At 40.3% G+C, this 23,357-nt stretch overlaps 1 protein-coding gene across 3 annotated transcripts in view; it reads left to right on the top strand.

Annotated features, from left to right (window-relative positions):
• dpy19l3 (dpy-19 like C-mannosyltransferase 3) overlaps positions 1-21,661 on the top strand; it is a 57,133-nt gene extending 35,472 nt beyond the window's left edge. Inside the window, exons 16-19 of one of the 3 annotated variants that reach the window (XM_023332246.1) lie at positions 9,641-9,773; positions 16,242-16,400; positions 17,594-17,608; positions 17,840-21,661. In XM_023332246.1, coding sequence (XP_023188014.1) covers positions 9,641-9,773; positions 16,242-16,400; positions 17,594-17,608; positions 17,840-18,043 — 511 coding nt within the window. In that variant the 3' untranslated portion in view covers positions 18,044-21,661. Of the gene's footprint in view, positions 1-9,640; positions 9,774-16,241; positions 16,401-17,593; positions 17,659-17,839 lie in introns of all 3 variants that reach the window. The other 2 variants (XM_023332248.1, XM_023332247.1) reach the window with 2 other exon arrangements.
• Positions 21,662-23,357: the final 1,696 nt, after the last annotated feature.

Here is a 23,357-nt window from a genome sequence, read left to right as displayed (position 1 = left end):
AAACGGATATCAGAGGGCAGAAGTAGTGACAGTTTTGCAGGCAGTTCCCAGAGTCTCTGACAGTTGATGATTTTTATTTTTTTTGTAATCCAAACTATCATTTTGTGTTTGTACTTTTGAAAATTTGCGAGAAATCTTTCTATATTCTTTCATCATTAATCCCCTTCCAGAATCTACAAATAGAAGAAAAAAGACAAGAAATATACAGCAAACACAATGGTGCGTACATGAGAATGACACTGTAAGACCCTCCCCCTGGTTCTGATTGGTTGCTTTGTACCAGCAGTAGTGCATTTTTGCAGATGGCAGTAGGATTACAGGGAGGAGGAACATGAGCTCAATTATCTGTCTCATACTATACTGTCAGGACATGGTGACAGTTTAAGCAAATATGTTAAAAAACATATTTTTTAAAATTATCTGCTGCAGATTTAATTGTTGCCCACTGAATACTTTCTCTTTTTAAAATTTTCTCCATAAATGGATGTGTATGTACCGGTAAATCCAAGTAGTTCAGCAGTTTGTGAAGCCCTCAGACTGACCCCTGAGTCCTCTGGTTCTAACAAACACAACATATTTAAAATCACTAAAATCCCATTTGTTCCCCATTCAGACAGTTCAGTTGAACTTACACTAGTTGTCTCTCCTGTGCTCAAATGCATCGCTGCAATGCAATTGGTTGATTCACTCTTTGCAAGTGATCAGGTGTACCTAATAAAGTGGATACAGAGTGTATAATGGAGCTTTTAGGCCAAAGAACATTTCTAAACAGATTTTAATCAGTATGTGCCATCTTGTGTCAAGTATCGACATTTAATAAATACTGAAGACTTGAAGTACCCTCAGTCTCAGGCTGTTTTCTCCGACTCAAAAAATGATTTTCAATTAATCAGTAAACAAGAACACTCAGGTAAAGTGCACTCTTGTTATATAAAATCCAGTTTATGAAAGAAAAATAATAATAATAGAGCTGCATCTGCACATGAGCAAAATCAGCCCTATCAGACAGCCCTATCTTCATGTCTTTGCTTACAATTATTTGAAAAAGTGTTCACCCCATTGAACTTTGTTACATTTTGTAATGGAACAGTTTACAAATTTCTTTGTATTTTAATAGAATTCAATGTCATAGACAAACAAGCTGGGCATAAATGTAGAGAAGAAGGTAAAAAATACATCATTTAAAATGTTCTAAGGTATTTTAGGCTGATACCCCCAGCTAACATTTAGTGCGAAAATTTAGACTTCACTTAGTAAATAGTGAAACATGTTGGCAGCAGCATCATGCTGTGGGGATTCTGTTCCTTCACCAGGGACTGCAAAGGCTGAACACAGGATAATCCTTGAAGGAAAACCTGTTAGAGGCTGCAGTAGCTGCAGATTCACCTTCCAGCAGGACAGCCACCCTGAACACACAACCAAAGCTCAAATAATGGGTTGAGATGACAGCATATTTACAGGTTATGATGGCCTAGCCAAAGTCCAAACCTGAATCTGGTTGATGATCAGTGGTGACTTCTGGGTACGGCGTCAGGTGGGGAGGACACATAGCAGAGTACTCCCAGTTCGGTCTTGGATTTTCTCAAAGTCAGGTTTACGTAAAAGCCAAGTGAAAATCTCAAAGAAGAACGATGACTTTGACTTGACCTTGACTCAGGCAGTGGTGTAACCAGAAAACTTTAGTAGTGGTGGCCAATAACTGATTGGCTCCAGAGCCACTTCAGAGCACAACATCTGTATTTTCAAAATGATTCACTAAAGACAGGAAATATTTTCCTGAAAGTCTATCTAGATTGATAAATATTCCTGTTTTGATGGAGAACTAACTGCCTGTTCCAGAGGGGTGTTGTGTTCTGCTGGTGAGTTACGTCCCCATGGGAACATCCAATCACTGGGTGGATCCAGCCCTGTCTTTTCCACACAGCTCCTCCTCGGAGCTGCAGTTTCCAAGCTTTCGCATTTCTGCCACACAGAGCCTCCCTCCCTGGCGTCTCCCCCACTCAGCTCCTTCAGACTAGCCAGCAGCAATTAGCAAACACCTGGTGCAACTGCATGTCTGCTGAGCTCATTCTACATGCAACTTCTTGGTGCAATGCTGCTAAAAACGCTGTTAAAGGGTTAATAGAGGAGCCATGTGATAATTTCCTGACGGCAGAGTTTCAAAAAGACCAGAAGTTTGTAAAGGGACAGAGGCACAATTTCAAGGTATTAAATTACAAGGTCAGAAATTTTTTTAAGTCTTTGATATATACATAATTTTTAACAACAGAAGGTAACAAAGTTGCTTGATTGTGCTTTAAAATTGCACTATTTGCATAGAAATCCTATAACAGTGGCCCTTTAAGTCACAATTAGGATTAGGTGTTGGATCAGGATAAAGTTATTAGACAGGAGATAAAACTACCTTCATTGAATCTAATGACTCACGCCTTGTGTTCTCATTTGCATGGCAAAGCAGATTGATATGAGGGATTATTAACACTCCTGTGAGAGTAAGTGCAATCTTTACAAATGTATAAATCTGACTCATGGGATAAAATGGCGACTGTTGTTATTTTAGCAGCAGCATAACTCAGTTTTCCTCTTAATAATGTGCCATGATTTCCCGGCCCAGCTGCAGACTGACGCTAAGCTCCCAATAAACAATCATAGAAAATGAAAAGCTGTTCTCTGCCCAGCTCCCTGACCGCTACTGGGCACAGAGGCAGAAAAGGCAGTGGGTTTGTTAACAGGTGCAGCGCAGAGAGGAGTAGCCCAAGCTGAGGCGTGTGTTTCCCACAAACGGCTGATTGCAGGACTCCCAGGGCTCTGGGCTGTCGCCGCCCTGCAGGTTCCTGCACACCGCTGCCAGAAACAGCCAGAAAGCTCCCAGCACACCTCACTGTGTGCACAACACAATCAGATTGATGTTACAGTGCAACAGTCACAGTTTCACTTTGGTTTTGACAAGTTTCACAAGTCCAAAAAGCAGACAACGTACATAAAACTCAGCCTTATGTACTAAATTTAATTCTAAAAGATTCTTTTGCTAGTTTTTTTTTCTGAACTCCCCCCTCCTCAACACTCTGAGCTGAGATATATATGGTGTGCATTGGAGAATTATGAAGTCTGCAGTGGAAATTATTAATGAGAGCTTTGACAGCAGTTTTGCTGCAGATTCAGGAGGCTCATCTGGCTACTCAGCATGGAGAGCCAGTCAGAGGAGGAACAGGCTCCTGTGGACCAGTCAGCAAATTTCACTGTAACACTTAGTTGTTTATACAGCAAGTGCTTTAAAAATAAAGTCCAAGTAGTTGTGAAAACTACAGTACCAGGACCAGTGGTCATGTTTCAGCAACAACTACTCATGGAAGATTATTTTTTACAAATAAGTGTTTCAGTTTAGGCTTTGTAAAAGTGTTCACACACCTTGAATACTATTATGATTGATTGATTGATTGATTGATTGATTGATTGATTGATTGATTGATTGATTGATTTATATTTTGTCTAGATTCTAGAGTTCACTTCAGCTTTGGCCTCTTAGACACCTACCCTGATATATTAGTCTGCCAACTGTAACTGACGGAAAAAATAACTGAATCTTCACAAATGAAAATGTATCTTTTCACCCAGAACATGATTAAAGTATAAATGTGTCTACAAAGTACACAAGTTATAGAAAGTTTTTTTTTGTTTATTTAGTCACCTGTCTCTCATAATGTTCTGTTTTGAATTTTGTAAACCTAAACAAAGAGTTCCAAGAACTGAAAAAAAATGTATTCACATAAAAAGTCTAGTCGTAAATTTATTTAAAAGGTCTGTGGCCTTTTAGGTTTGGAAATAGATTTTCATAGATTTTCTTATTTAATGTGATGAAGCTTGAGGTGGATAAAATAAAAGATGGCTGTGAAACGTATTGGCTGAGACAGCCTGAATAGAAAAGCATGACCGGTTTTAGAGCTGCATTTGTACAGTTAAAGGTGTATTCTGTTTCTTTCACTTCGCAATTATGTAATTTGGTGCATCATGAAAAATGATAAATGTGTGAATACTTTTCAACGCTGTGTATGTTCAGCTTTCTTCTGTCTCTTTAGATGAACTTAACACTTTACATCCTTCTGTTTTCCTGTGATTTAACATTATGACATGAATGTTTTTCTCTTTCATCACGATTGTTGTCTCAGCGTCACCCTGAAACAGCTTTCAGGTTGACGCTGAGACAACTATCGTGCTTCCTGCGGGGTAATGACATGTAGGCACACAATGCAGCCAGCAAACAGAAACTCTGAGGTTCAACTTGGCGCAGATCACTCGCGCCACCTTCCACTCAAGCTGGACGATTTGGAAAGTGTTCTTGCAGAGCAGGTTCATTTGTGTTGCCCTTGTAAGGACTCATTTTTCTTTGGCGAATACTTCAGCGAGTTTAAAAGGCACAGCGCTTGCATTGCTTGCCTAAGCTCAATGCAAATCGCAAATATAACCTATTGTCGCGCTGTTGAGCGTGGAGGGCAGTGAGAATGATTTATCAGTGTGAACAAAGAATTATGTTCGGCGTCTTGTGTTTACATCTCACTGCCCAGCTGTGTCTGTGCTGCAAACACAGATAAAGTTTGTATGTGTTCCTCGGTGCGTTAATGTGCTGGTAGTTTAGCCAATGTAGGAGTTGTTGCACTCGCCCCGTTGTCACGCGACACCACATCAAACCGCGTCATATCAAAAGGCCTCTCTGCTCCGCTCCTATTGTCCTGTCAGGCACTTCTGAGCGCGCGGCCGCGGCTGCAACATGTGAGCGAGAGCTACAGGGCCAGCCAGATGACAGAAAAATCAGAAAAAACCCCGTAACAATGAGCCCAGACAAACAAAACAAACAGCCTCAGTGGAGCTTATTCAAAACTCAACAGTCAGTAAAAGGTAAAGCTTGCTCCCTACCGGTATATATATCTTTACGGCGCTTTTGCTGGTAGTGCCACATACGTCTTCCTGTTGGTCTCTCGATGTGCAGAGTAGCGATTCCAGCTCGTCATGCAGAGCCGGCCTAAGGTTGCATGAGGCCTTGAGTAGAAGATGATTTAAACATCACTAACAGCATTTCAATACAGATTTATTGGAATCTCGGAACAGGGGATAAGATTAATTGGCAGCGCTGAAAAGTAATCACTGCTAATTGTAATTTCCTGAGATGTGCTTGTGAACAGGCTGAGTTCAAACACAAAGATTAAACTTATCGCATCAGATTGTTGCTATGGTAACAAAACAAAATAAAACTATGAAGATTGTTCTTTGCACTGTTACAAAGTAAACTTGCCAGCTCCTTTAAATCTTAAATGTAAATATTAAACAATTTAAAATATTTTAATTGATCTATTCTGAAACCATTAAATCAAATTTAACAGCAATGTCATTCTTGATGAACAATTATAAAAATTAAGCAGCTGCTTAGTTCACTTGTGCCTTGGGTCATCTATAAATGTGACCAACGTTACATAGTAAAGACCCTCTAATTACTTAATTGGGATTTGACAGAAGTGCAGAAAATGCATATTATTTATTTTAATTGTATTTTTTGTTGTTGTTATTAAGACAATTGTTGTGTCTAAGTATTGTCAACAATGTCTTCCAGTAACATAATTACTCACTGATATTTTAACAGTTCTTGTCAACTTACCATTTTTTTAAATACAGAAACACTGTGGGCCGACCACGGGGCTGAGCACGTTTTCTGTGGGAAACCCTGCATATGTGTAGCAGTAATGCCTATTGATGCATTTTCAACACATACCATCAACTGCATTGACAGTGCTGCCATCTAGTGGGCAGACTGCTAGTAATTGTTTTAAAAAAGGAGCAAAAGCAGGATTCTTCCTGACACTCGCAAAAAGTGAGTTCTGTTTTGATGCATTTATAAGGAAAATGTTGTTTGCTTGTTCGACTGCTAATCACTGGCTGACTGATGAGCTCATCCTTAATACTGATGTTGACATACCAAATACATATTTGGCAACATCAAAACAACTCTTATTGCCCATCATGGTCAAACATGATTAGATGGTAGGATCCATTTTCATAAAATAAATGAAAATGGAGTTCAGTAAATGAAGAGGTAGATGTAGTCACACTTGAACACTCTCATCTAAACCGGCTACTTTGTGTTCTCATAAAACACGCAGCATCACTGACCTTTAGTCGCTAGTTGTGCCTCCCCTGTTTTAAAAACCCCATAAAGCATAAAGGACTCTCGGATAGTTGCTGCATTTTGTAAAAAGACAAAAATCCAATTGGGGGAGAGAAAAAGAAGTTTTTCAGTTAAGAGATAATGATTCTGGCTTTTAAAACTTTTAAGAGTTTTCCTGTCTTATAAATCAGGAATGACGTATAGAACTACCTTGTAATTTACACAGATCTACATATGCTAATGGGGGTAGCTTAAGGGGAATGCTTGCAACAATTTGTTGCCACCAGCTGATTGATGGGAACCGTGGCCCCGTCAACAGAGCTGTCAGTGGAAACAATGGGAAAAACAAAATCCTTGAAGACTGTCATTCAGGATGGAGTGCGGGAGAAAATGTTGGTTGTTTATATTCGACTGTGTTTAATCCTTGTAAGCTGTTTGGGTCTGTGGGGAGCATTTTCTTTTTATTATTGCAAAATGTGTACAAGTAATTCTTTTTTCAAACTCAGACTCATTGGCTCTGGGTGATTTTCTGTGTAGAACATAATTCAAAAATAGAAAAATAGAAGACTACATTCCCCAAGGTCCCACCACACAGTGTTATCTGGATTGTTAGTTCTTTAAGTGACTGGTGTTTTATAGGAGTGTGTTACAAACGGGATCTTTTTTAAAAGTATTGTTTGTGTTTGTGGGACTCTGGTTGCTGCCATGCAGTCACAAGCAACACAAGAAACAACTTTATAACTGACCAGCGACCAGATTTGATCTCCTTCCACCCTTATTCAGAGAGGGAAGATTATTAAAAAGTCATAAAGGCACCTTATTTTAAGTGCTAGCCCATTTAACCAAAGCTGACATTTTTATGGCAGGAGCAGTCTCCCTTTTTCACCCTGTCGAAGAAAAAGGTTAGCCTAGTAACTCACGCTGCTCCTCCTGGTAATTCAGGGCCGGTCTCAGTAGCTTCAGTCTTCCAGCTTCTCCTGTTTGCATTTGTGTTCATCTGTCGGTGTAATTAAGACAAATTAGTCAATCGCTTCTATCCAGGAAACATGCGCCTCTACTCATTTGTCTGTCAACTGTTCAATGGAAATCGATTTTTTTTTTTGCAACTCTTTTGTCTGACTCCCTCCTCTGCTTCCTTCGTTCTGCTCCTTGTCGTGTTTTTAAATGGTCTAAATAAGCAACATTTGGCCCCCATTCGTCCTTTGAGGAAAGGCTCAATCTGCGCTCTGTTCTGTGGTGTTTGTGTCTCAATTCTCAGGGAGAGTCTGAGTGGTTTTCTTCATTGAACTACTGTACTCACTTTTCAAGTGGGACTTCAGTAATCTAGTCCTGCTTATGAGTCCAATAAGATCACCCCTAATCACTCTGAATCTCACCATCAGTCATTGTCCTGATTAGCACTCAGGAGCTCTTACCTTTGTGCATGCAGGAGCCGTTGAGCTGGAATTAGAGTTCTTTATAGATGGAATAAAACATTGATAATGCTCTTCTCTGTCTTACGGATGGTTCACAAGTTTTACTTAAAGTCAATCACAAAGTCAGGATGCACAATCATTGTTTTGTGACCAGATTCCAATCACTCCAGAGTTCTTCGAAGTCTTTGACCAGACAACACCCGATTTTAGCCGATTTTGTTTTCTTTTCCATGCCGTTTCACAGAACGGACACTCTTCAGTAGGGTTTGCTGCATTCTGTTGGTCAAAGTTATATTATATTATATCTATTGGTCACAATAGAGCTTGTCATACAAAAAGGACATTTTGAAACTGAACTGAAAATGCCAAGAAAGACATTCAGTTCTTCATACTAAGGAAACTTGTCCTTTGGATCTCCTGAACTGTTTACCCACAATGCCCTGCACTGAAATCTACTTCCTGGATTTGGTTCACTTGAAGTAAAACAAGATGTAATGTATGTTTTTCAGTGGACCACTCACACCTCCCCAAACAAACCGGACTTCCATAGTCCATTGACCTGCAGCTGCGGCCAACCGGTCTGGTGTAAATGCACCCTGAGGGCTATGATGTATGACGATATAAAAATAGCATTTGAGATGTTTTTTTTTTCTATGGAGTATTAATGCCTTCTGTGTCAGAGTTTGTTGCTTCCTCTTTTGGTTCCTTTTGTGCTGGTGTGAATACACTCAAGCAAAACCAAACAATCGAACAGAGACCCACTTTTTGATTGGTGTGTTTTTACTTCTGGTGTGAATACAGACCGACCTTGATCCGAACCAACAGTATATCTACGTCTTTTTTGACTTCACGAGACACTGTTGCTGGGCGTCGTGGTAAAAATGAGGCTTTCAGTATCGCTGATGAAGCTGCTACTACACGTACTAAAATTGTACTGGATCCGCCGTTTCCTGCTTAGTGATGCTGCTGCCACCATGTTGTGGGTCTCATTCAGCTTGCAGCAGCATTTCCTGACACCGTTCCAAAATTAGAGATTCCACATCACCAAACCAGCGCTGAATGAGTCCCTCTTCACATTCTAATGCTGTTGGGGTTTTTTTCCAGCTCTGTGCTCTGTCCCTGTCTAATGGGAGAACTGATCGTCATCGGCGTGGCTATGTTTACAAATTATAATCCGTTTGAAAAAAACGCAAATGGCACCAAATGGGAAAAAAAAGTTGTCTTTGGTCTGGACCAATTCATCACTAGCCTTTCTTTACTGATTTATGATGGTCGGAGCAAAGGAGTCACATGGTAACATCTGAGCAGTTTGCTGTAAACATAGGTTTTTTTTTTTTACTAACATTTAAAACAAAGACTAATTTATTATTTAGAGTGGCTTGCATGACTAAAACTACATTTCCTGTATTCTGTATTCTCTACTTTTGTGCTGACTGATCACCACTCACACGGATCCCACTGCTAATCCACCCAACACCTGACAGAAGATCATTTTGCCTGCGGCTATATGCATATATTTTTCAGACCAGCTTCTGTCTATATGTGGGCCTTGTAAAGCTTACAGGAAGTAATCATTTTATAATCAGACATGCTATGAAACTGACTTATTAACACACAACAGCTTCCCTGTGTTTGTCCTTGGTATTTGTTCTTCTTGTTGAGTTGCTTAATTTGTCTGAACAAAGAACACTTTTATATTAACTCTTCATGTAGATGGCTGCTGTCTTCAAAGTCACTTCTCTGAATGGAAAAAAAAAAAAAAACTCTTAGTGTGTTTAGATTATAGCTGCAGATCAGAGAGCAGCTGTGGGCTGAATACCAAAGCTGGAAAACAAAGTGAAATTCAATTCAACTTATTTCTTTTTTTTTGCTGGCTAAATTCATCTGTGAATAACCTTCAGACTGTTTCTCTCCTCCTTTCCTCCATGTATTCATTTTTAAAAAAAACTTTTTTATCATTTTAATTTCTCCTGTTTCCCTCTCTAAGCTGGGTAAAAGCCCAATCTTGGATTGATGATGGATCATATTTTTAGATGTGACTGTTGAGTCGTCCTACTATGTTTGTCCACAGCACAAAGACCCCGAAGCAGGCAGTGTTTGCTGGAAGCATGCAGCTCCTGGCCGGCATCAAGCTGTGCACAGGCAGAGTTCTCACCAACCACCCACATTATGAAGATAAAGACCTGCGGGAGCGGACCAGACAGGTACGGCCGCCTGCCTGACTGCCTGCAGGCTTTATGTTACACAGCAACTGTGAAACTTAACTAAAGCAATCAGATCAGAAAACTCCAGAGGGACTCTGAGTTCAGTTATGGGAAATTTACCCCAGAGTGTCAAGGTAAAAGCCTTTTTTTTTCTTTTTGTAGGTTTCAGAAAGAATAGGGCATGTAATGTTGTTTTTAGTTTTGATAAAATTATAACTGTATAATTTTATCAAAATGATACAGTGCCTAGCATAAATACTCATGCTTATGTTGAGTTTTATTTTCATGTTTGCCAATCTACAGAATGAAATCTTTGCAGGGTCAGTGTCATTTCAGTCAGATTGGACAGAGAGCCACCATGAACATTGATTTTATAGTTTTGAGACCGATTTTTAATCAGATGTCTGTGCTTTGATTAGGCCATTAAATGTGCTTTGATCTAAACCATTGCATTGCAGCTCTGGCTGTATGTCTGTGGTTGTTCTGCTGGGAGGTGAACTTTAACCCCAGTCTCAGATCTTCTTTAGCCTCTAACAGGTTTTCTCCCTGCACTGCTCTCTATTTAGCTCCATGTAAGCATCCCCACAGCATTAAACTGCCACTGCAAATCATTTTTAGCTTAGATAATCTGATGATTAATTGGATAAAGATTTTTCATTTAAGTCCTTTTTTATACAACATTAGAAATACATTAAAAGATGCAATTATCCAAATAATTCAGTCCCTTATTTATTTATTTTTTTTCCCCGAAGAGTTTTTGCGGCGCTAGTGGCTCGTATTTTTTCTACAGTAGGCAGACAGGAAGGAGAGTGAGGAGAGAAGACATGTGGCAAAGGTCGTCGGGACCGGGAGTCGAACCCGCGACGTCCGTGTCGAGGACTAAGGCCTCCAAACGTGGGGCGTGCTAACCCCCTGCGCCACCACAGCACGCTCCACAGTCCCTTATTTTAAATAGGAAAGTAAACATTTTATTGCTTAAAATGTATTAAAAGCATTCATTTAGTGAGCGCTTGATCATTTGTAGTAAAGGTGTCATCTCCAGCTGAAAATCCTTCTAACAACAACATGTGAAAAGCTCAGGCCTTTCTGTTGGACTCAACATCAATAAGTGAGCAAAGGTTTCCTCCCTGCACATCTCACATTAAAATTCAACTCGTGCTGACTCTTCATGATTGTACATTAGAGACATTCATTTTCAAATGAACAATATGCTGCCTGTCTCATGATGGCATTTTAAAAACTTTTTTTTTTCTTTAGCATCTTGCGGTTGTCTCTTGGAGGGAATTGCATGTTAGTTGCTAGAATGTCATCCACTTATAGATTATGTGTCAGAAAAACAAACAAAATTCCATGAAGTGTCTTTGTTTTATTTATTTATTTTTTAGTATTTTAATATGCCAGTATTTAAGCAGTAAACTATCATTTTCTCCTCCGGTGTCAGAAATGTTACTTTTCCATATTTTAAAGCTGCACTACGTAACTTTTTATAAAAGTATATTTTTAACATATTTGCTAAAAATGTCACAGTGTCCTGACGGCAGAACTTGAGACAAATAATCTGTGAAAGAAATCAAGCTCCTCTGCCTCCCTGTGGTCCTACTGCCATCTGCAGAAATACAGAAACAACCAATGAGGATCAGGAGGAGGGTCTTAATGCTGTCAATCATAATTATGAGCGCCCTGATTATCTGTCAGGAGATGGTGGCAGTTTTAACAAATATGTAAAAAACATATTTTTATATGTTACCTACTTCAGCTTTAAGGCTTTATTTTCTTTAGAAGAATCTGTCCGTGCAGTAGCATCCAGGCCCTCTTTGGCCCGTCAGAGATCAACCTGCAGATGTAAAGGGCTTCACTGAACATGTGAAGCAGACATGGATCTGTAGATGCACAGAGTACAATGTGTTTCCATTAAGTAAGAATCAATACAGGGCAGGAAAATGCAGTCTGAAAGGTCTGCGTTCCAGTAAAGTGGGAGTTATCTGTGTGTTGATTAGAAATGCTATCAGGGTTTCCAATCAAGCTGCTGACGGTTTAACACCTTAAAAAAACAAATGATTTATGTTTTATTTTCTGACTGAAGGCTTTTCCTGTCGTATCATTGTTTAGTATCTTGTCTTTGACCTCTGTGCCATAATGTCCATATCTCATGATTATATAACAGAACTGATCACTGATCATCACTCTGGCTGCTCCTTCATGCAGCATGCGCCTTCCTCTCAGTGAGCAGGAAGTGATGTGTAAGTCAATATCCTGGCCAGCTCAGCCTGTGTTCTGCATCCCAGCGGGAAGCGAGCCATGCTGAGGCGCTGGCGAGGCCAGGGCCCCACATGGGGCCTCACTAATGACCCACGACACTGCTGTAGACTCAGCCTGCAAAGTGTGTGAATGTGTGTGTTTTAAAAAATAGATGTAATTTAATGATTTGCTTGATTCTTTTCTTTTTTTTCATTGGATTTGAAGTGAATCTCAGTTTCTGTTTAAGTGGAAATAATGTGATGTTCTCCGTTATAAATAAACAGGCATGTGTTGTGAATTGGGTTCTAGTGGATTTAAGGTTCTGAGCCAAAGTGCTTCCCTCCTCACAGATTCCTTCACCACTCTAGGATGACAATGACTTTTTAACTCTTTACAGTCCATCCTTGTCATTGTGGTTTTGTTCTTTGGCTACATAATATGTGATGTTATCCACAGAGGTTGTGCATGATTTGCTACAAACCTTGACTCGTAAGCCGAAGAGATCATTAAAGCTAACTTACCCCCCTGTGAAAGCTAAACCCCACCCTGGCAAATTCTGAAAAAGCCCATAAATGTGGGCGGAGCCAAGAAACAGCTGAGTGTGAGGACGAGTGGAGGGGGTGAGCGCGGCTGGACAAAAGAAGTAACTTAGCCACTTTGTCGCTAAGTTGACAACTTAGCGACAAAGTGGCTAAGTTGTTAACTTAGCAACATTGAAAAGTCAATGTTTATTGACTTTTCATACCCTTCTAGTGTATTTTTAATAAAGGAAACAACAAATCTGTCAACATTTTTCTGTTTTGTTGGAGACTGTGTGTTTGAGAGAGACTGTTATATACCCAAACATGTTGCTGTGACGAAGTTGTACGAAGCTGTACTGCTGCAACCAATCGGAAATTTCAACTGCTTAGGCTGCATTTGACCGAAGGAGGCCAACACTGAGACAGTTTTAGGTCTCATTCACATGAAAATATCAAAATTTGCACAGAACTATATGAGTAAAACCCTAAATAACCAATTTAGACAGTTAATCAGCAAGAAAAAAGTTGATTTGGAGTTTAGCAAGACTTTAAGGCCTTGTACACAAATAAAAATGTATATTTCCACCACATCATTTGAAAAAATAATATTATACACACTGGGTTGATTTCAGAAAAACTTTTATCCATATGAATCTGCCCAAATCCCCCACAGAGCATTGTTTTAAACATGCCAAACCTACAGGGGGCAGTGTTGTGCAAACCTGTTAGCCAATCAAAATCCTTCAAAATTAGCACGGCTTCCTGTTAAGAATTAAACATGGCTGCAGGAGGTTCATTTGTGTGGACGGATATAAAGGTTGAACTACTTTTAAATGGTGTATTAGAATATAAAGTTATTAAAGCAAAAGACTATGCTATGTGTGAATTGTGACAAAGTTTGTGGTCATATTGGTGCATTATTTGTCTCAGACCGCAAGTTTGCTCCAATTTTTACTTTGATTGAACTTTTCAGAAATAATCATTTTAGTGTTATTTAACAGAGTTTTTGTGTGGATGGAAGGCCAGAACAGATCAAAATGCATTTGTTTCCCCACATATCTGCTTACATGTGAACATCACCTGCAACTTGTAATGAAATATTTTTGTTGCTTGAGGGTTTAGAGTTCAACAGACTCCGAACACAGTGTGTCTTTGTTGATGGTTAGAAATGTGTTGATGCTGAGTTCTTCTGTATTTGAATAGAGACGTTAGCAGGAGCGTGTCAAAGGTAACACACCACATAAAGTCTAAATACTTTGATCCATGGCCATTTGACACAACTCCATCAAGCATAAGACCAACTCACATCAAGTAACTGTCAGGATATTTTAAGCGTTTTCAACCCACAGCGTGTTTGTTAGGAGCTCTTACATTTAAATCTCCTTTTCTGCAAGTAAAACCTGCTGGTTCCATTCTACAGGTGACCTGGTGACTGATGAAAGCAGAGCATGGACGGGCAGTGGGTTCAGGGTCACCGTCATGTCACACCGACTGTTTTATCAGTGTGACGCGGGAAATGGAGTCATACACAGCCACACAAATAAAAACAACTTTGTGTTAACACCACAGCTGTTCAAACAGCTTGAATAATCTCAGTTTTAGACCTTAAAAAATCTGAATTATACCCAGATTTTCTATACTAGTTTTAAAATTACTTGCGTGTCTTTAATATGTACATTTCCATTTTCTTTGCTTCTTCCATAAACTCTTTCTTTCTTTTGTTTATTTTTTTCATTTCTGTTTTTTCTTCTTTTATTTCTTTATTTCTATTATTATTTCCACTACTTAGGGACATTTTTGAAGCATTTGGTGAACGTTTTACAGAACAGTCTTTTATTTTTGGCTTTTCATTTGTCAAAAATCTCCTCGTTAGTATAGTGGTGAGTATCCCCGCCTGTCACGTGGGAGACCGGGGTTCGATTCCCCGATGGAGAGTGAAGTTTGTTTCAGGTCCCTCTTGAAAATGAGATCTAGATCTTAACGGGGTTTACCTGATGGAATAAAAGAATGAAAAGAAAAAAAAAACATCTGTTGAATTTTTGTCTTGGTCCAGCAAAGTTGGCAATTTATTTGAGATGAAAATATAAAATTAATAATGAACAGAAAACTGATTTTTCAAGAGTCTGGCTAGAGCAAGAGTGATCAAAATATCTGGGATTATGAAGGTGTTCTGTTTGCTATATTTATATGGATCACTACTGAGTGAATAAATGAGTTTTTAAAAGTAAAACAATCATTTCTTTCTCCTTTCATCTCTTTTTCTGTCTTTTTTTTCTATCTTTGCTTCTTTATTATATTTGTTTGTCCAAAAAGAAATGCCCTAATGTCATTTATTCATTCCACAGGTTGTAGTTCTCACATAGGAATATGTTTAAAGTTGTCCTGTCCGGCAGTGCAGATGTCTGGAATTTGAAGTAGATTTTCTTGTTGCCTTGAAGCCGGCGACTCCAAGCAGTGAGCAGTCAGACAAAATTTGAAGAGTTTGTGAGAATGAACAGCATGTTAGCCTCATATTACACTTACTGAATTGGAAGTGTCGACTTTGTCTGTGCCACTGTAAAATATATATTTCTTCATACTGTGCTGTGGATGATTGTCCTGGTGTAGAACCAAAGTGCTATTGGGCTTAAGGTCCAGTTCTGATGACTGGACATCCCTGCTGCAGGATGTTCTGGTAAAGAGCAGAATTTATGATTCCATCAATTATAGCAAGTCATCCAGACCTCGAGGAAGCCCAGACCATGACACTACCACCACCGTGTTTGACTTGTCAGTCTGGTTCTGAAATGCTGTTGTAAATGAGATATAACACCACCAACACCATTCTATAGACTCAAAGACATTTTTCCAAAGAGTCTTGAGGATTATTTAGATGTGTGTGGGAAATGTGAGATGTGCCTTTTTGTTTTGTTTTTGTCTGCAGTGGTTTTGGCTTTGAAACCCTCTCAAACAGGGGTCTCAAACTCCAGTCCTCGGGGGCCGCTGTCCTGCAGTTATTAGATGTGCCACAGGTACAAAACTCTGGAATGAAATGGTTTAATTACCTCCTCCTTGTGTAGATCAGTTGTCCAGAGCCTTGCTAATGACCAAAGTATTCTGTTCAGGTGTGGTGCAGCAGAGGCACATCTAAAAGTTGCCGGACACTGGCCCTTGAGGACTGGAGTTTGACACCTGTGCTCTAATGAATGTCCACTCTGTTGTTAAATATTGAACTGGGACCTGAGGAAAGTGAGATCTGCTGTCCTTTAGCTGTTGTTCTGTTTCCTGGGTGTATTGTTGATTTGTAGTAATTTTGGTTGACTGACCTTGGCTTCTGCCAGGATTCATCACTGCCATCTTTGTGTGAACTTAGGGCCGTGGTTAAATGTGACACTTTTTAAATATTCCTACTGACACATTTCTTGTTTTTGCAGAACATTGTTTGGATCTACTTTGTCATCTGTAACAGACAAATTATGACTGTGATTTGTTGCAATACTTCTATTTTTTCCCATCCTGCTGTTTTTCACTTTTACTTTTTTTTTTTCATTTGTTTTTGTAAAGGACTCGTAATTGAAGCTGAACCAATGGTAGTTAAAAGTTAAATGTGCCTGTTAATTCATTTCCAGGGGAGAGGTTCCTCCCTCCAGACATATTGCTGGGAATTAACGATCCATAGAAACCTGAATAAAATCCACTGTTTACTGTGTGTGTGCGTGTGTGTGAGCAGGTGTATCAGGTGTATGCTCGGCGGTCCCCAGAGGAAGTGTATGACATCCTGAGGGCGGTGGGGGCCGACTACGTGGTTCTGGAGAACAGCATCTGCTACGAGCGGAGGCACCGGAGGGGCTGCAGACTGCGGGACCTGCTGGACCTGGCCAACGGACATGTGGGTGGCATTTATTCTACGTGACTCATGTTGACTCGTGTGTTGGGGTGTGTGTGTGCATGTCTGTGTGTTGTTGTTGGGTGTGCCTTCTCGGTCGGCGTTTATTGCTCGGTGGAATCTCTCAGCCTCCGCAGAGAGATCAATAGTCTCACTTCTTATCAGCGCGGCGCTGCTTCTCACTTTCTTGCCGCTGCGCTTTCCTCTCTCACCACACACACACACTCACACACACACACGCCTTTCCCTTCTCACTCTTGTCGGATGTAGCTTGCTTGACTCTCTGGATTACCAGAGGCGAGTCAAGCCTCAGTCTGGCCCAGTGTGCTGTAAGACACTTAAAACACAGAAGCTCAGAGCCGGCGTGTGTGTTTGTGCCGCTGTAAATGTCACGCAGCATACACACCACCTGACATGTAGACAGCTTTATTGAAGTGATGCTGCGAGGATGTCTTTCTGTCTGAACATTTCATGCTCTCATTCTGTCGTTAATTTCTCACTAGCCTTTCTCTGCCTCAGTTCTTCATTTCTTCTTATCTCTATTTGTTTTTGTCGTCATCTCTACTATTCCAGCCATTACAAAGAGCATTTTTAACATATCATTTTAGATTTTGTTTGCTTTTAATGATATCCCCTTCACATGTTTTGGAGATTTAGGGTCCTGCACATTGCAGTGTGTGACAAACAAAGCGCCAGTATGTCCACATATTTGCTTTGACACAAATCAAAAGTGTTTAGTTTCAATAACTTGAATTTCTAATACACTATTTAAAAGTAGTTCAACCTTCAGATCTATCCACGCAAATGAACCTCCTGCCACCTTGTTTAATTTCTAACAGGAAGTCATGGTTGTTTTGAAGGATTCTGATTGGCTGACAGGTTTTAGCTGTGCGCTACACTGCCCCCTACGGGTTTGGCATGTTTAAAACAGCGCTCAGTGGCAGATTTGTGCAGGTTCACGTAGATGAAAACATTTCTGAAAACAGTTCTGTGTGTACGATATACTTTTTAAAAACAATGTGGCGGAGATATTTATTTTTTATAAATACCAGACTATATATGTACAGCACCTTGGATGGGGTAAAACTGACCTCCTCTTACAGAGTTAGTGATAAAACCTTTTATTTTTTATCAAAATGACAGTTTCTTGACTTTCTGAGAAATCTACTTTATAAACTTGGTATCTGTGTGTCCAGGTGCGGCTTTCTGAGGTAAAGAGTTTATCAATGGATCAGTCGATATTCCTCAATAAGCACTGAAGGTCAGTGTAGCCGTCCTTCCCAGGGTTATTGCAGGCAGACTGAGGGATCACAAGGCAGGAGGCCGTCTGTCCACCTCCACAGTTCATCTTCATTTGTCCATGCTGTGTTTAACAAAGAACATACAGTAGTTACCGACATTCTGCTGCTGCCGCTGACGTCGACACATTTCCTCCCCTTCAGATCATGGACGGACCAGGTGAGAACGAGGCGGACCTCGTCCCCGCCTCCCACCCTCGCTTCTGCGAGGCCATCAAGACGGACGCCGCGGCTTACACCGCACTGTTCACCAGCACATTCCAGAACAAAACCTTCTACGTCTACAGGCTCAAGAAGAAGCGTAAGAAAAGCGGCAAAGCGTCCTCCGAGCCCGGCGTGAAGCAGTAGCGGGACCAGAAAACACCCGACCAGAGGGAGCCCCCTCCCGACTGTACAGAGCTGTGATCGTGACTTTTATTTTGACGTTGCTTTGTTGTTCGCTAAGCATGACTCCATGAAGTGTGGCGTCAACGCAGCGGGCCACTGAAGTCCAGAAGTCTCACTTTTGCTATTAGCAGAGAGCTGAAGCAACTCTTAAAAATGCTGCTGTTTGCTACTGAGATCATGTTTGTCTAAGAAAACAGAAATTATGAAAACAAATGAAGAGTTTCTATATGACCACAATAGAGCCCTGAAAGCCAAAACATCAGGCAGTTAGGATTTATTTTAAGATGGATAGCTGAAGCGATATAAAATAGAAGTAAAAAAAAAATATGAAGGGTTTAACAATTAGTTTTGTGGTAATAGAATAGATTTGGCTACTTATTCAGAAATTCGATAAAGGACATTTTTTGGTTTATTAGTTTCTTAGTTTGTGGATCTGAGATTTTAGATATTTTCTAAGGCAGCAAAGTGTTTCCACCAAGAACTGAATCATTCCAGGCCGTTCTCTGCCCGCCACTCATCTCAGATGATGTTGCCATGTTCTACAAAGTGTCAATGCTTACATTATGAATCTCTGATTGTATGAGATGAAGTGTTTCTGGATGTTTTTCACCATATCAGTTCATCTAAGCAATCTGCCTCTGTACAGCAGACCTGCTCACACCTAACATCAGCAAAAACATCAACCAGCTCTGTGAATTATTTATTTATAGAGACTAATCTCTACCGTACTAAGTTTCGAGGACTTTTCAAGCTGCCAATGTATCATGTATAAACGCCTACCCCCTGTCACCTAGCAACAATGACTCAAGCTGGGGAAAAGTTTTTCCTGTTCAATTAAATTATTAAATAGCATTTTTATTATTTTCTCTTTTGTTGGAAAATCAAATGGCATAAACCTAACAATACAATCGCTTTAATCTTTCATATTTTAAATCACCAGATTTTAATATACTTTCATATAAAACTGTACTCTGCTATTGCACTTCCACTTTATCCGCCGTTGTTTCAAGAATTAAAATCTGTTTGGTCTGGGGAGAGAAAAAGATACTCCAGACCCGTCCATCAAATTCAGGGGGAAAAGTATGGATTTGGAGGAGCCTTTGAATTCGGACAGATTTCGTTGCTTCGCTGTTACCTGGTCAGCCTTCGAAGGCTGCAGCCCTTAAATTTGGACGTTTCACAAGTTGCATTTAAGGGTCAAGGTTTCACTGAAATGACAACATTTGTTTCAAAACAAATTGTGGGAACAACTTATTTGTCCAAAAGGCAAACATTGAGGATAATTATTCTTTTTTTTTTTTTGGTCACACATCTGAGGTCAGAGCAGCTTCTTGGTGATATTTGTGTCGCCTTTGTTGTTGTGATTGCTGTCATGTTTCTCTTTGTGACTCGTCAGCGGCAGCCTCAACCTTTTCACTGCCGTCGCTCCTGCATACAAACACGCATGAATAATGGAAGCTGTGAGGAAATTGCAGCAGGCTGACAACCGCACTGATTCCTCCCCGCAATTTCCAAAATAATTCGGAGGGTTTGCTGAGGTATGGCAAACACTCTCACATGAAACCCAGGAGGAAGGTGGAAAAACTGACTCGCGTTAGAGAAAAGTAGAGAAATGAGAGCAGATCCATAATGATCTAAAGCCTTATTGCCTTTATCCTATCGGCTTAAGGAATGGTTCTGATTGAAACAGAGATGTAGATGCCAGTCAGACAAGGCGCTGGAGTGTGTGTGTGTGTGTGTGTGTCTCCTCACGCACCAGCTTTCCACTATTTGTGTGCATGTTAATAGGAACGTCGCTCTTTGATAATTTACACCCTCCTGCTTTTGAAAACGTGTTGTTCGTTAACTCCCGTCGTAATGCATACCAATCGGATCGGCGGCGCTTGTTCTTCGTCTGTCCTGCCTTCATGCTGGATGTTTAATTAAGTAGATGCTGGATCGCTTTATTTGAGAGGGAAGTGATTCCATTATGTTTGCTTAATAGGAGTGTACTAATGTAATATTTTTCCAGCACTAGTCATTTCCATACATATTGGGATTGGCGGTTCTGCTGTCGGGGCCCCTGGTGTTCTGTAACAGACAGGATGATTCCTGCTGAAGAACAACAGAGGAGCTCAAGCAGTTTTCTGGCTGTTTGCTCCAGAATCAGGTATTTTAATGTGGATTTGAAAAGAGCAACAAGGTCAATGAGCTGCTGGATGATGATGCTCAGCACGGCTGACACGTCAGGGGCAGAAACTCATGAAACACTAGAATATATTTTTGAAATGGCAAATTTAATTTTCAGCTGGAGTGTTGTTTGGTTTTTTTTTTTCTGTATGATTTGGGATGTGCTGCTGCGCCAGAATTAATTATATTCTGAGTTTGTTTTGAGCATCAAACATAAAGTTCACTGGTGATGTTTTCATGTATCTAAACACGAGTACAGATACATACTGTCAGATGTTTTAGCATCTCATTGGCCAACTTGATCAGGGCTTTGCTAAGATATTTATTCTGTTTAAACAAACATTTTTCTGTTTAAATCGTGACAGTTAATGCCAACACAAAGTCGTGTATAATTCAGAGATGGACTGAAAACGAAACGAGGTTTCAACATTTTGTAAAGAAAACTTAAACATTTTAACTCATAAGGGATTAGATACAGATTCTCATATTGATTTATGTCTGGACTTAGACTAGGCCACTCTGTTTGATTAGAACCGGCTACATGTTTAGGGTCGTCATGCTGAAAGGTCCATTTAAACTGGAGCAGCACAAGCAAATGTGGTGGATTAGCAGAGCTTTCCAACTACTGATGGTGAGTCAGGAGAGGTTACTGTGGAATGCTGCTAGCATGTTACCCTGTTGAGCTGCTAGCATGTCATGACAGTCATGAGATAGTCTTTAGTCAGAGGCTTCTTGAGAGTTGTTGAAAGACTGACTGCTACTGGAGATCCTTCCTGTCCACATCATCACCAAATATCAAATATTTGATGTCTGACGACATTTAAGTTTCCTTTGGGATAAATAAAACTTTTATTTTAATTGAATGAGTCATGAGACAAAATGGCCACCATATATCGTTTTCTTTACGCTGCAACACGACTTTGTGTCGGTGTGTCACATAGAATCCTGATAAAATAAATGAACTCTGTTATAAAAGGCTTAGAAAAAAATGAATTCATAAATTCACAAAGAGCTACAGAGCTCTTCACCTTCATTACATATGTTTGGTGTTTTCCCTGTGATGTGATCATGCAGTGTTGTGATAAATATGAAAGTGTAAAAAGGAGCATGTGTAAGATGGTGGTCTTTGTCTCTTGGACACATTTAGTACAAACACTGCAGGAAACTTTAAGGAAACATAACTTGGGACGTCCTCAGAATGTATGGACTGTAATGACAACATGGCGAATGTTCAGTCCTGGATTCACTCGGCTCATATGAAGCCAGTACTGCAGAAGTGGGTCAGTTGACTCTGCCAGTTCTCGTGCCAAACCCATTGTTACCGGAGGAATCTGTTATTTTTTACATGTTATATTAAACGCATCTATGTTCCGAAAAACTTTGCTCAATAAAAGTGCTCTCCGCCGCCTCCGTGTTGTTTCCTTGTCTGTCATGGTGTTAGACCCTCCAGTCAGAAATCTGTTTCTCTTCTTTTCCCTCCTGTTGCATGTTGGAGCCTCACAGCAGGGAGTCTGGTGTCGCCCATCGATTCCGTCACGTCCAGACGCTCAGTCGGGACCCAGAGCGCCACTTCTTAACCCGCAACATGTGATGGGACCCCGGGAAGCGGGGGCCACGTGGTCTCCGCCCACTGGTTCACATGGAAACCCAGAAAAACTGGGTATTAATCTTTATTATGATCAGCAAAACTAAGTGATGAAGCCAAACTCTGGAAACAGATTTTACTCTGTGTTCTACGGTGCTGGTCATTCATAGTCATGAATGTTTGAATTTGGGTGTTTGGGCAAATTTGAGCAGTTCTACTTTCAGGGTAAAATGAATTTACAAGATAGAGCTTCTGTAAGCTTTAAAAACAAAAATTTGCAGCTGAAGTTTGAATTTAATGGAGATGATTTTCTCTTCAGCAAAGATTCAAATACAAGAGTCAGAAAAATCACACTTTTTCAAAAATCATAGTCCAAATATTGTCAGTAGGATTGGAATCAAGACCATTCCAGAAGCGCCGTGTCAGCCTCCGTTATTTGCTCCAGAACCAGATTTTTGGGGCCTGTGATGTGAAAAGCAATGATTTTTTTATTTTATTTGAATATTTTAGGTTGACTTAAAGCATGAGAAAGTTTTGACCTACTAACACCAGAGATGAGAAGAGTGGTCAAACATCCAGTCAGAGTCCAGCCAGAAGCGTGCCGACGGCAACCAAAGGCTTGTGATCGAGGCGCAACGTCCCCTGGAGCAAAAGTCCAGATATTAATGGAGGCTTGTGTCCATTTTTGAGGCTCTGTCTATAACTTTGACATCATGTGGACTCAAGAAAATTCAGCATGATTTCTAACTTGTGCATCCAGTTCTAGTTTTTAAAATCTTTCCACACTGAAAAGAAGAACAGGCGATGAGCGTATATGCAAACTTTACTCTGGCAGTGTGTGTGTTGGCGTGTGTGTGTGCGTGTGTGTGTGTGTGTGTGTGTGGGCAGCAAGTATCCAGCTGCTTTGTTCACACTCAGTCTCTGGTGCAAATAAATTGATTTATTGAGAAAAAGAGATGAAAGCAAATACAAAACACTTATATAACTGTTAAAAGCTCATCACCATCATATCAATAGAAAATATGTTCACTTTTATTTTATTTTTTTTACCCTGCACATTGCAAGCCGATGCTGCTTTTCTTGACAAAAAGCCATAATTCTCTCTCTGTTATTTACAAATGAGGTAAAAACATTACGTTTGCTCACAACAGGGCTGCACCCGGAACACAACACCAAGGAAACGGTTCGCGGTTCGGAGGATCGTCATGGAGACATGAAGAGTAAGGCGACTCAGTCCTTCCTGTCTCAGCCTCAGTCCGCTGAAGAAAAAATAATTCACAGACATCCCAAAGTCCCTACAGTCTGACAGGAAATCAAATGCAAGATCAAAATCATAAAAACAATAAAAACCGAACACATGACTTATCGGAACATTTCTGGAAAGCTGTAATCTGGGATTTGACCGCGCTGTGAAAGTTCACGCAGTGCTTTGGTTTGTCCAGCTCGACCGCGACCCGTCAGCTTAGCCGACCTGACCCGATCTCATTAGGGCGACCCTCTTTACCGCCGTCACTCTGCCGC

This window comes from Xiphophorus maculatus, chromosome 4 (assembly GCF_002775205.1).
Source record: "Xiphophorus maculatus strain JP 163 A chromosome 4, X_maculatus-5.0-male, whole genome shotgun sequence".
NCBI lineage: Eukaryota > Metazoa > Chordata > Actinopteri > Cyprinodontiformes > Poeciliidae > Xiphophorus > Xiphophorus maculatus.
The sequence above is the reverse complement of the archived record's forward strand: the minus strand, read 5'-3'. Positions and strand labels throughout refer to the sequence as shown.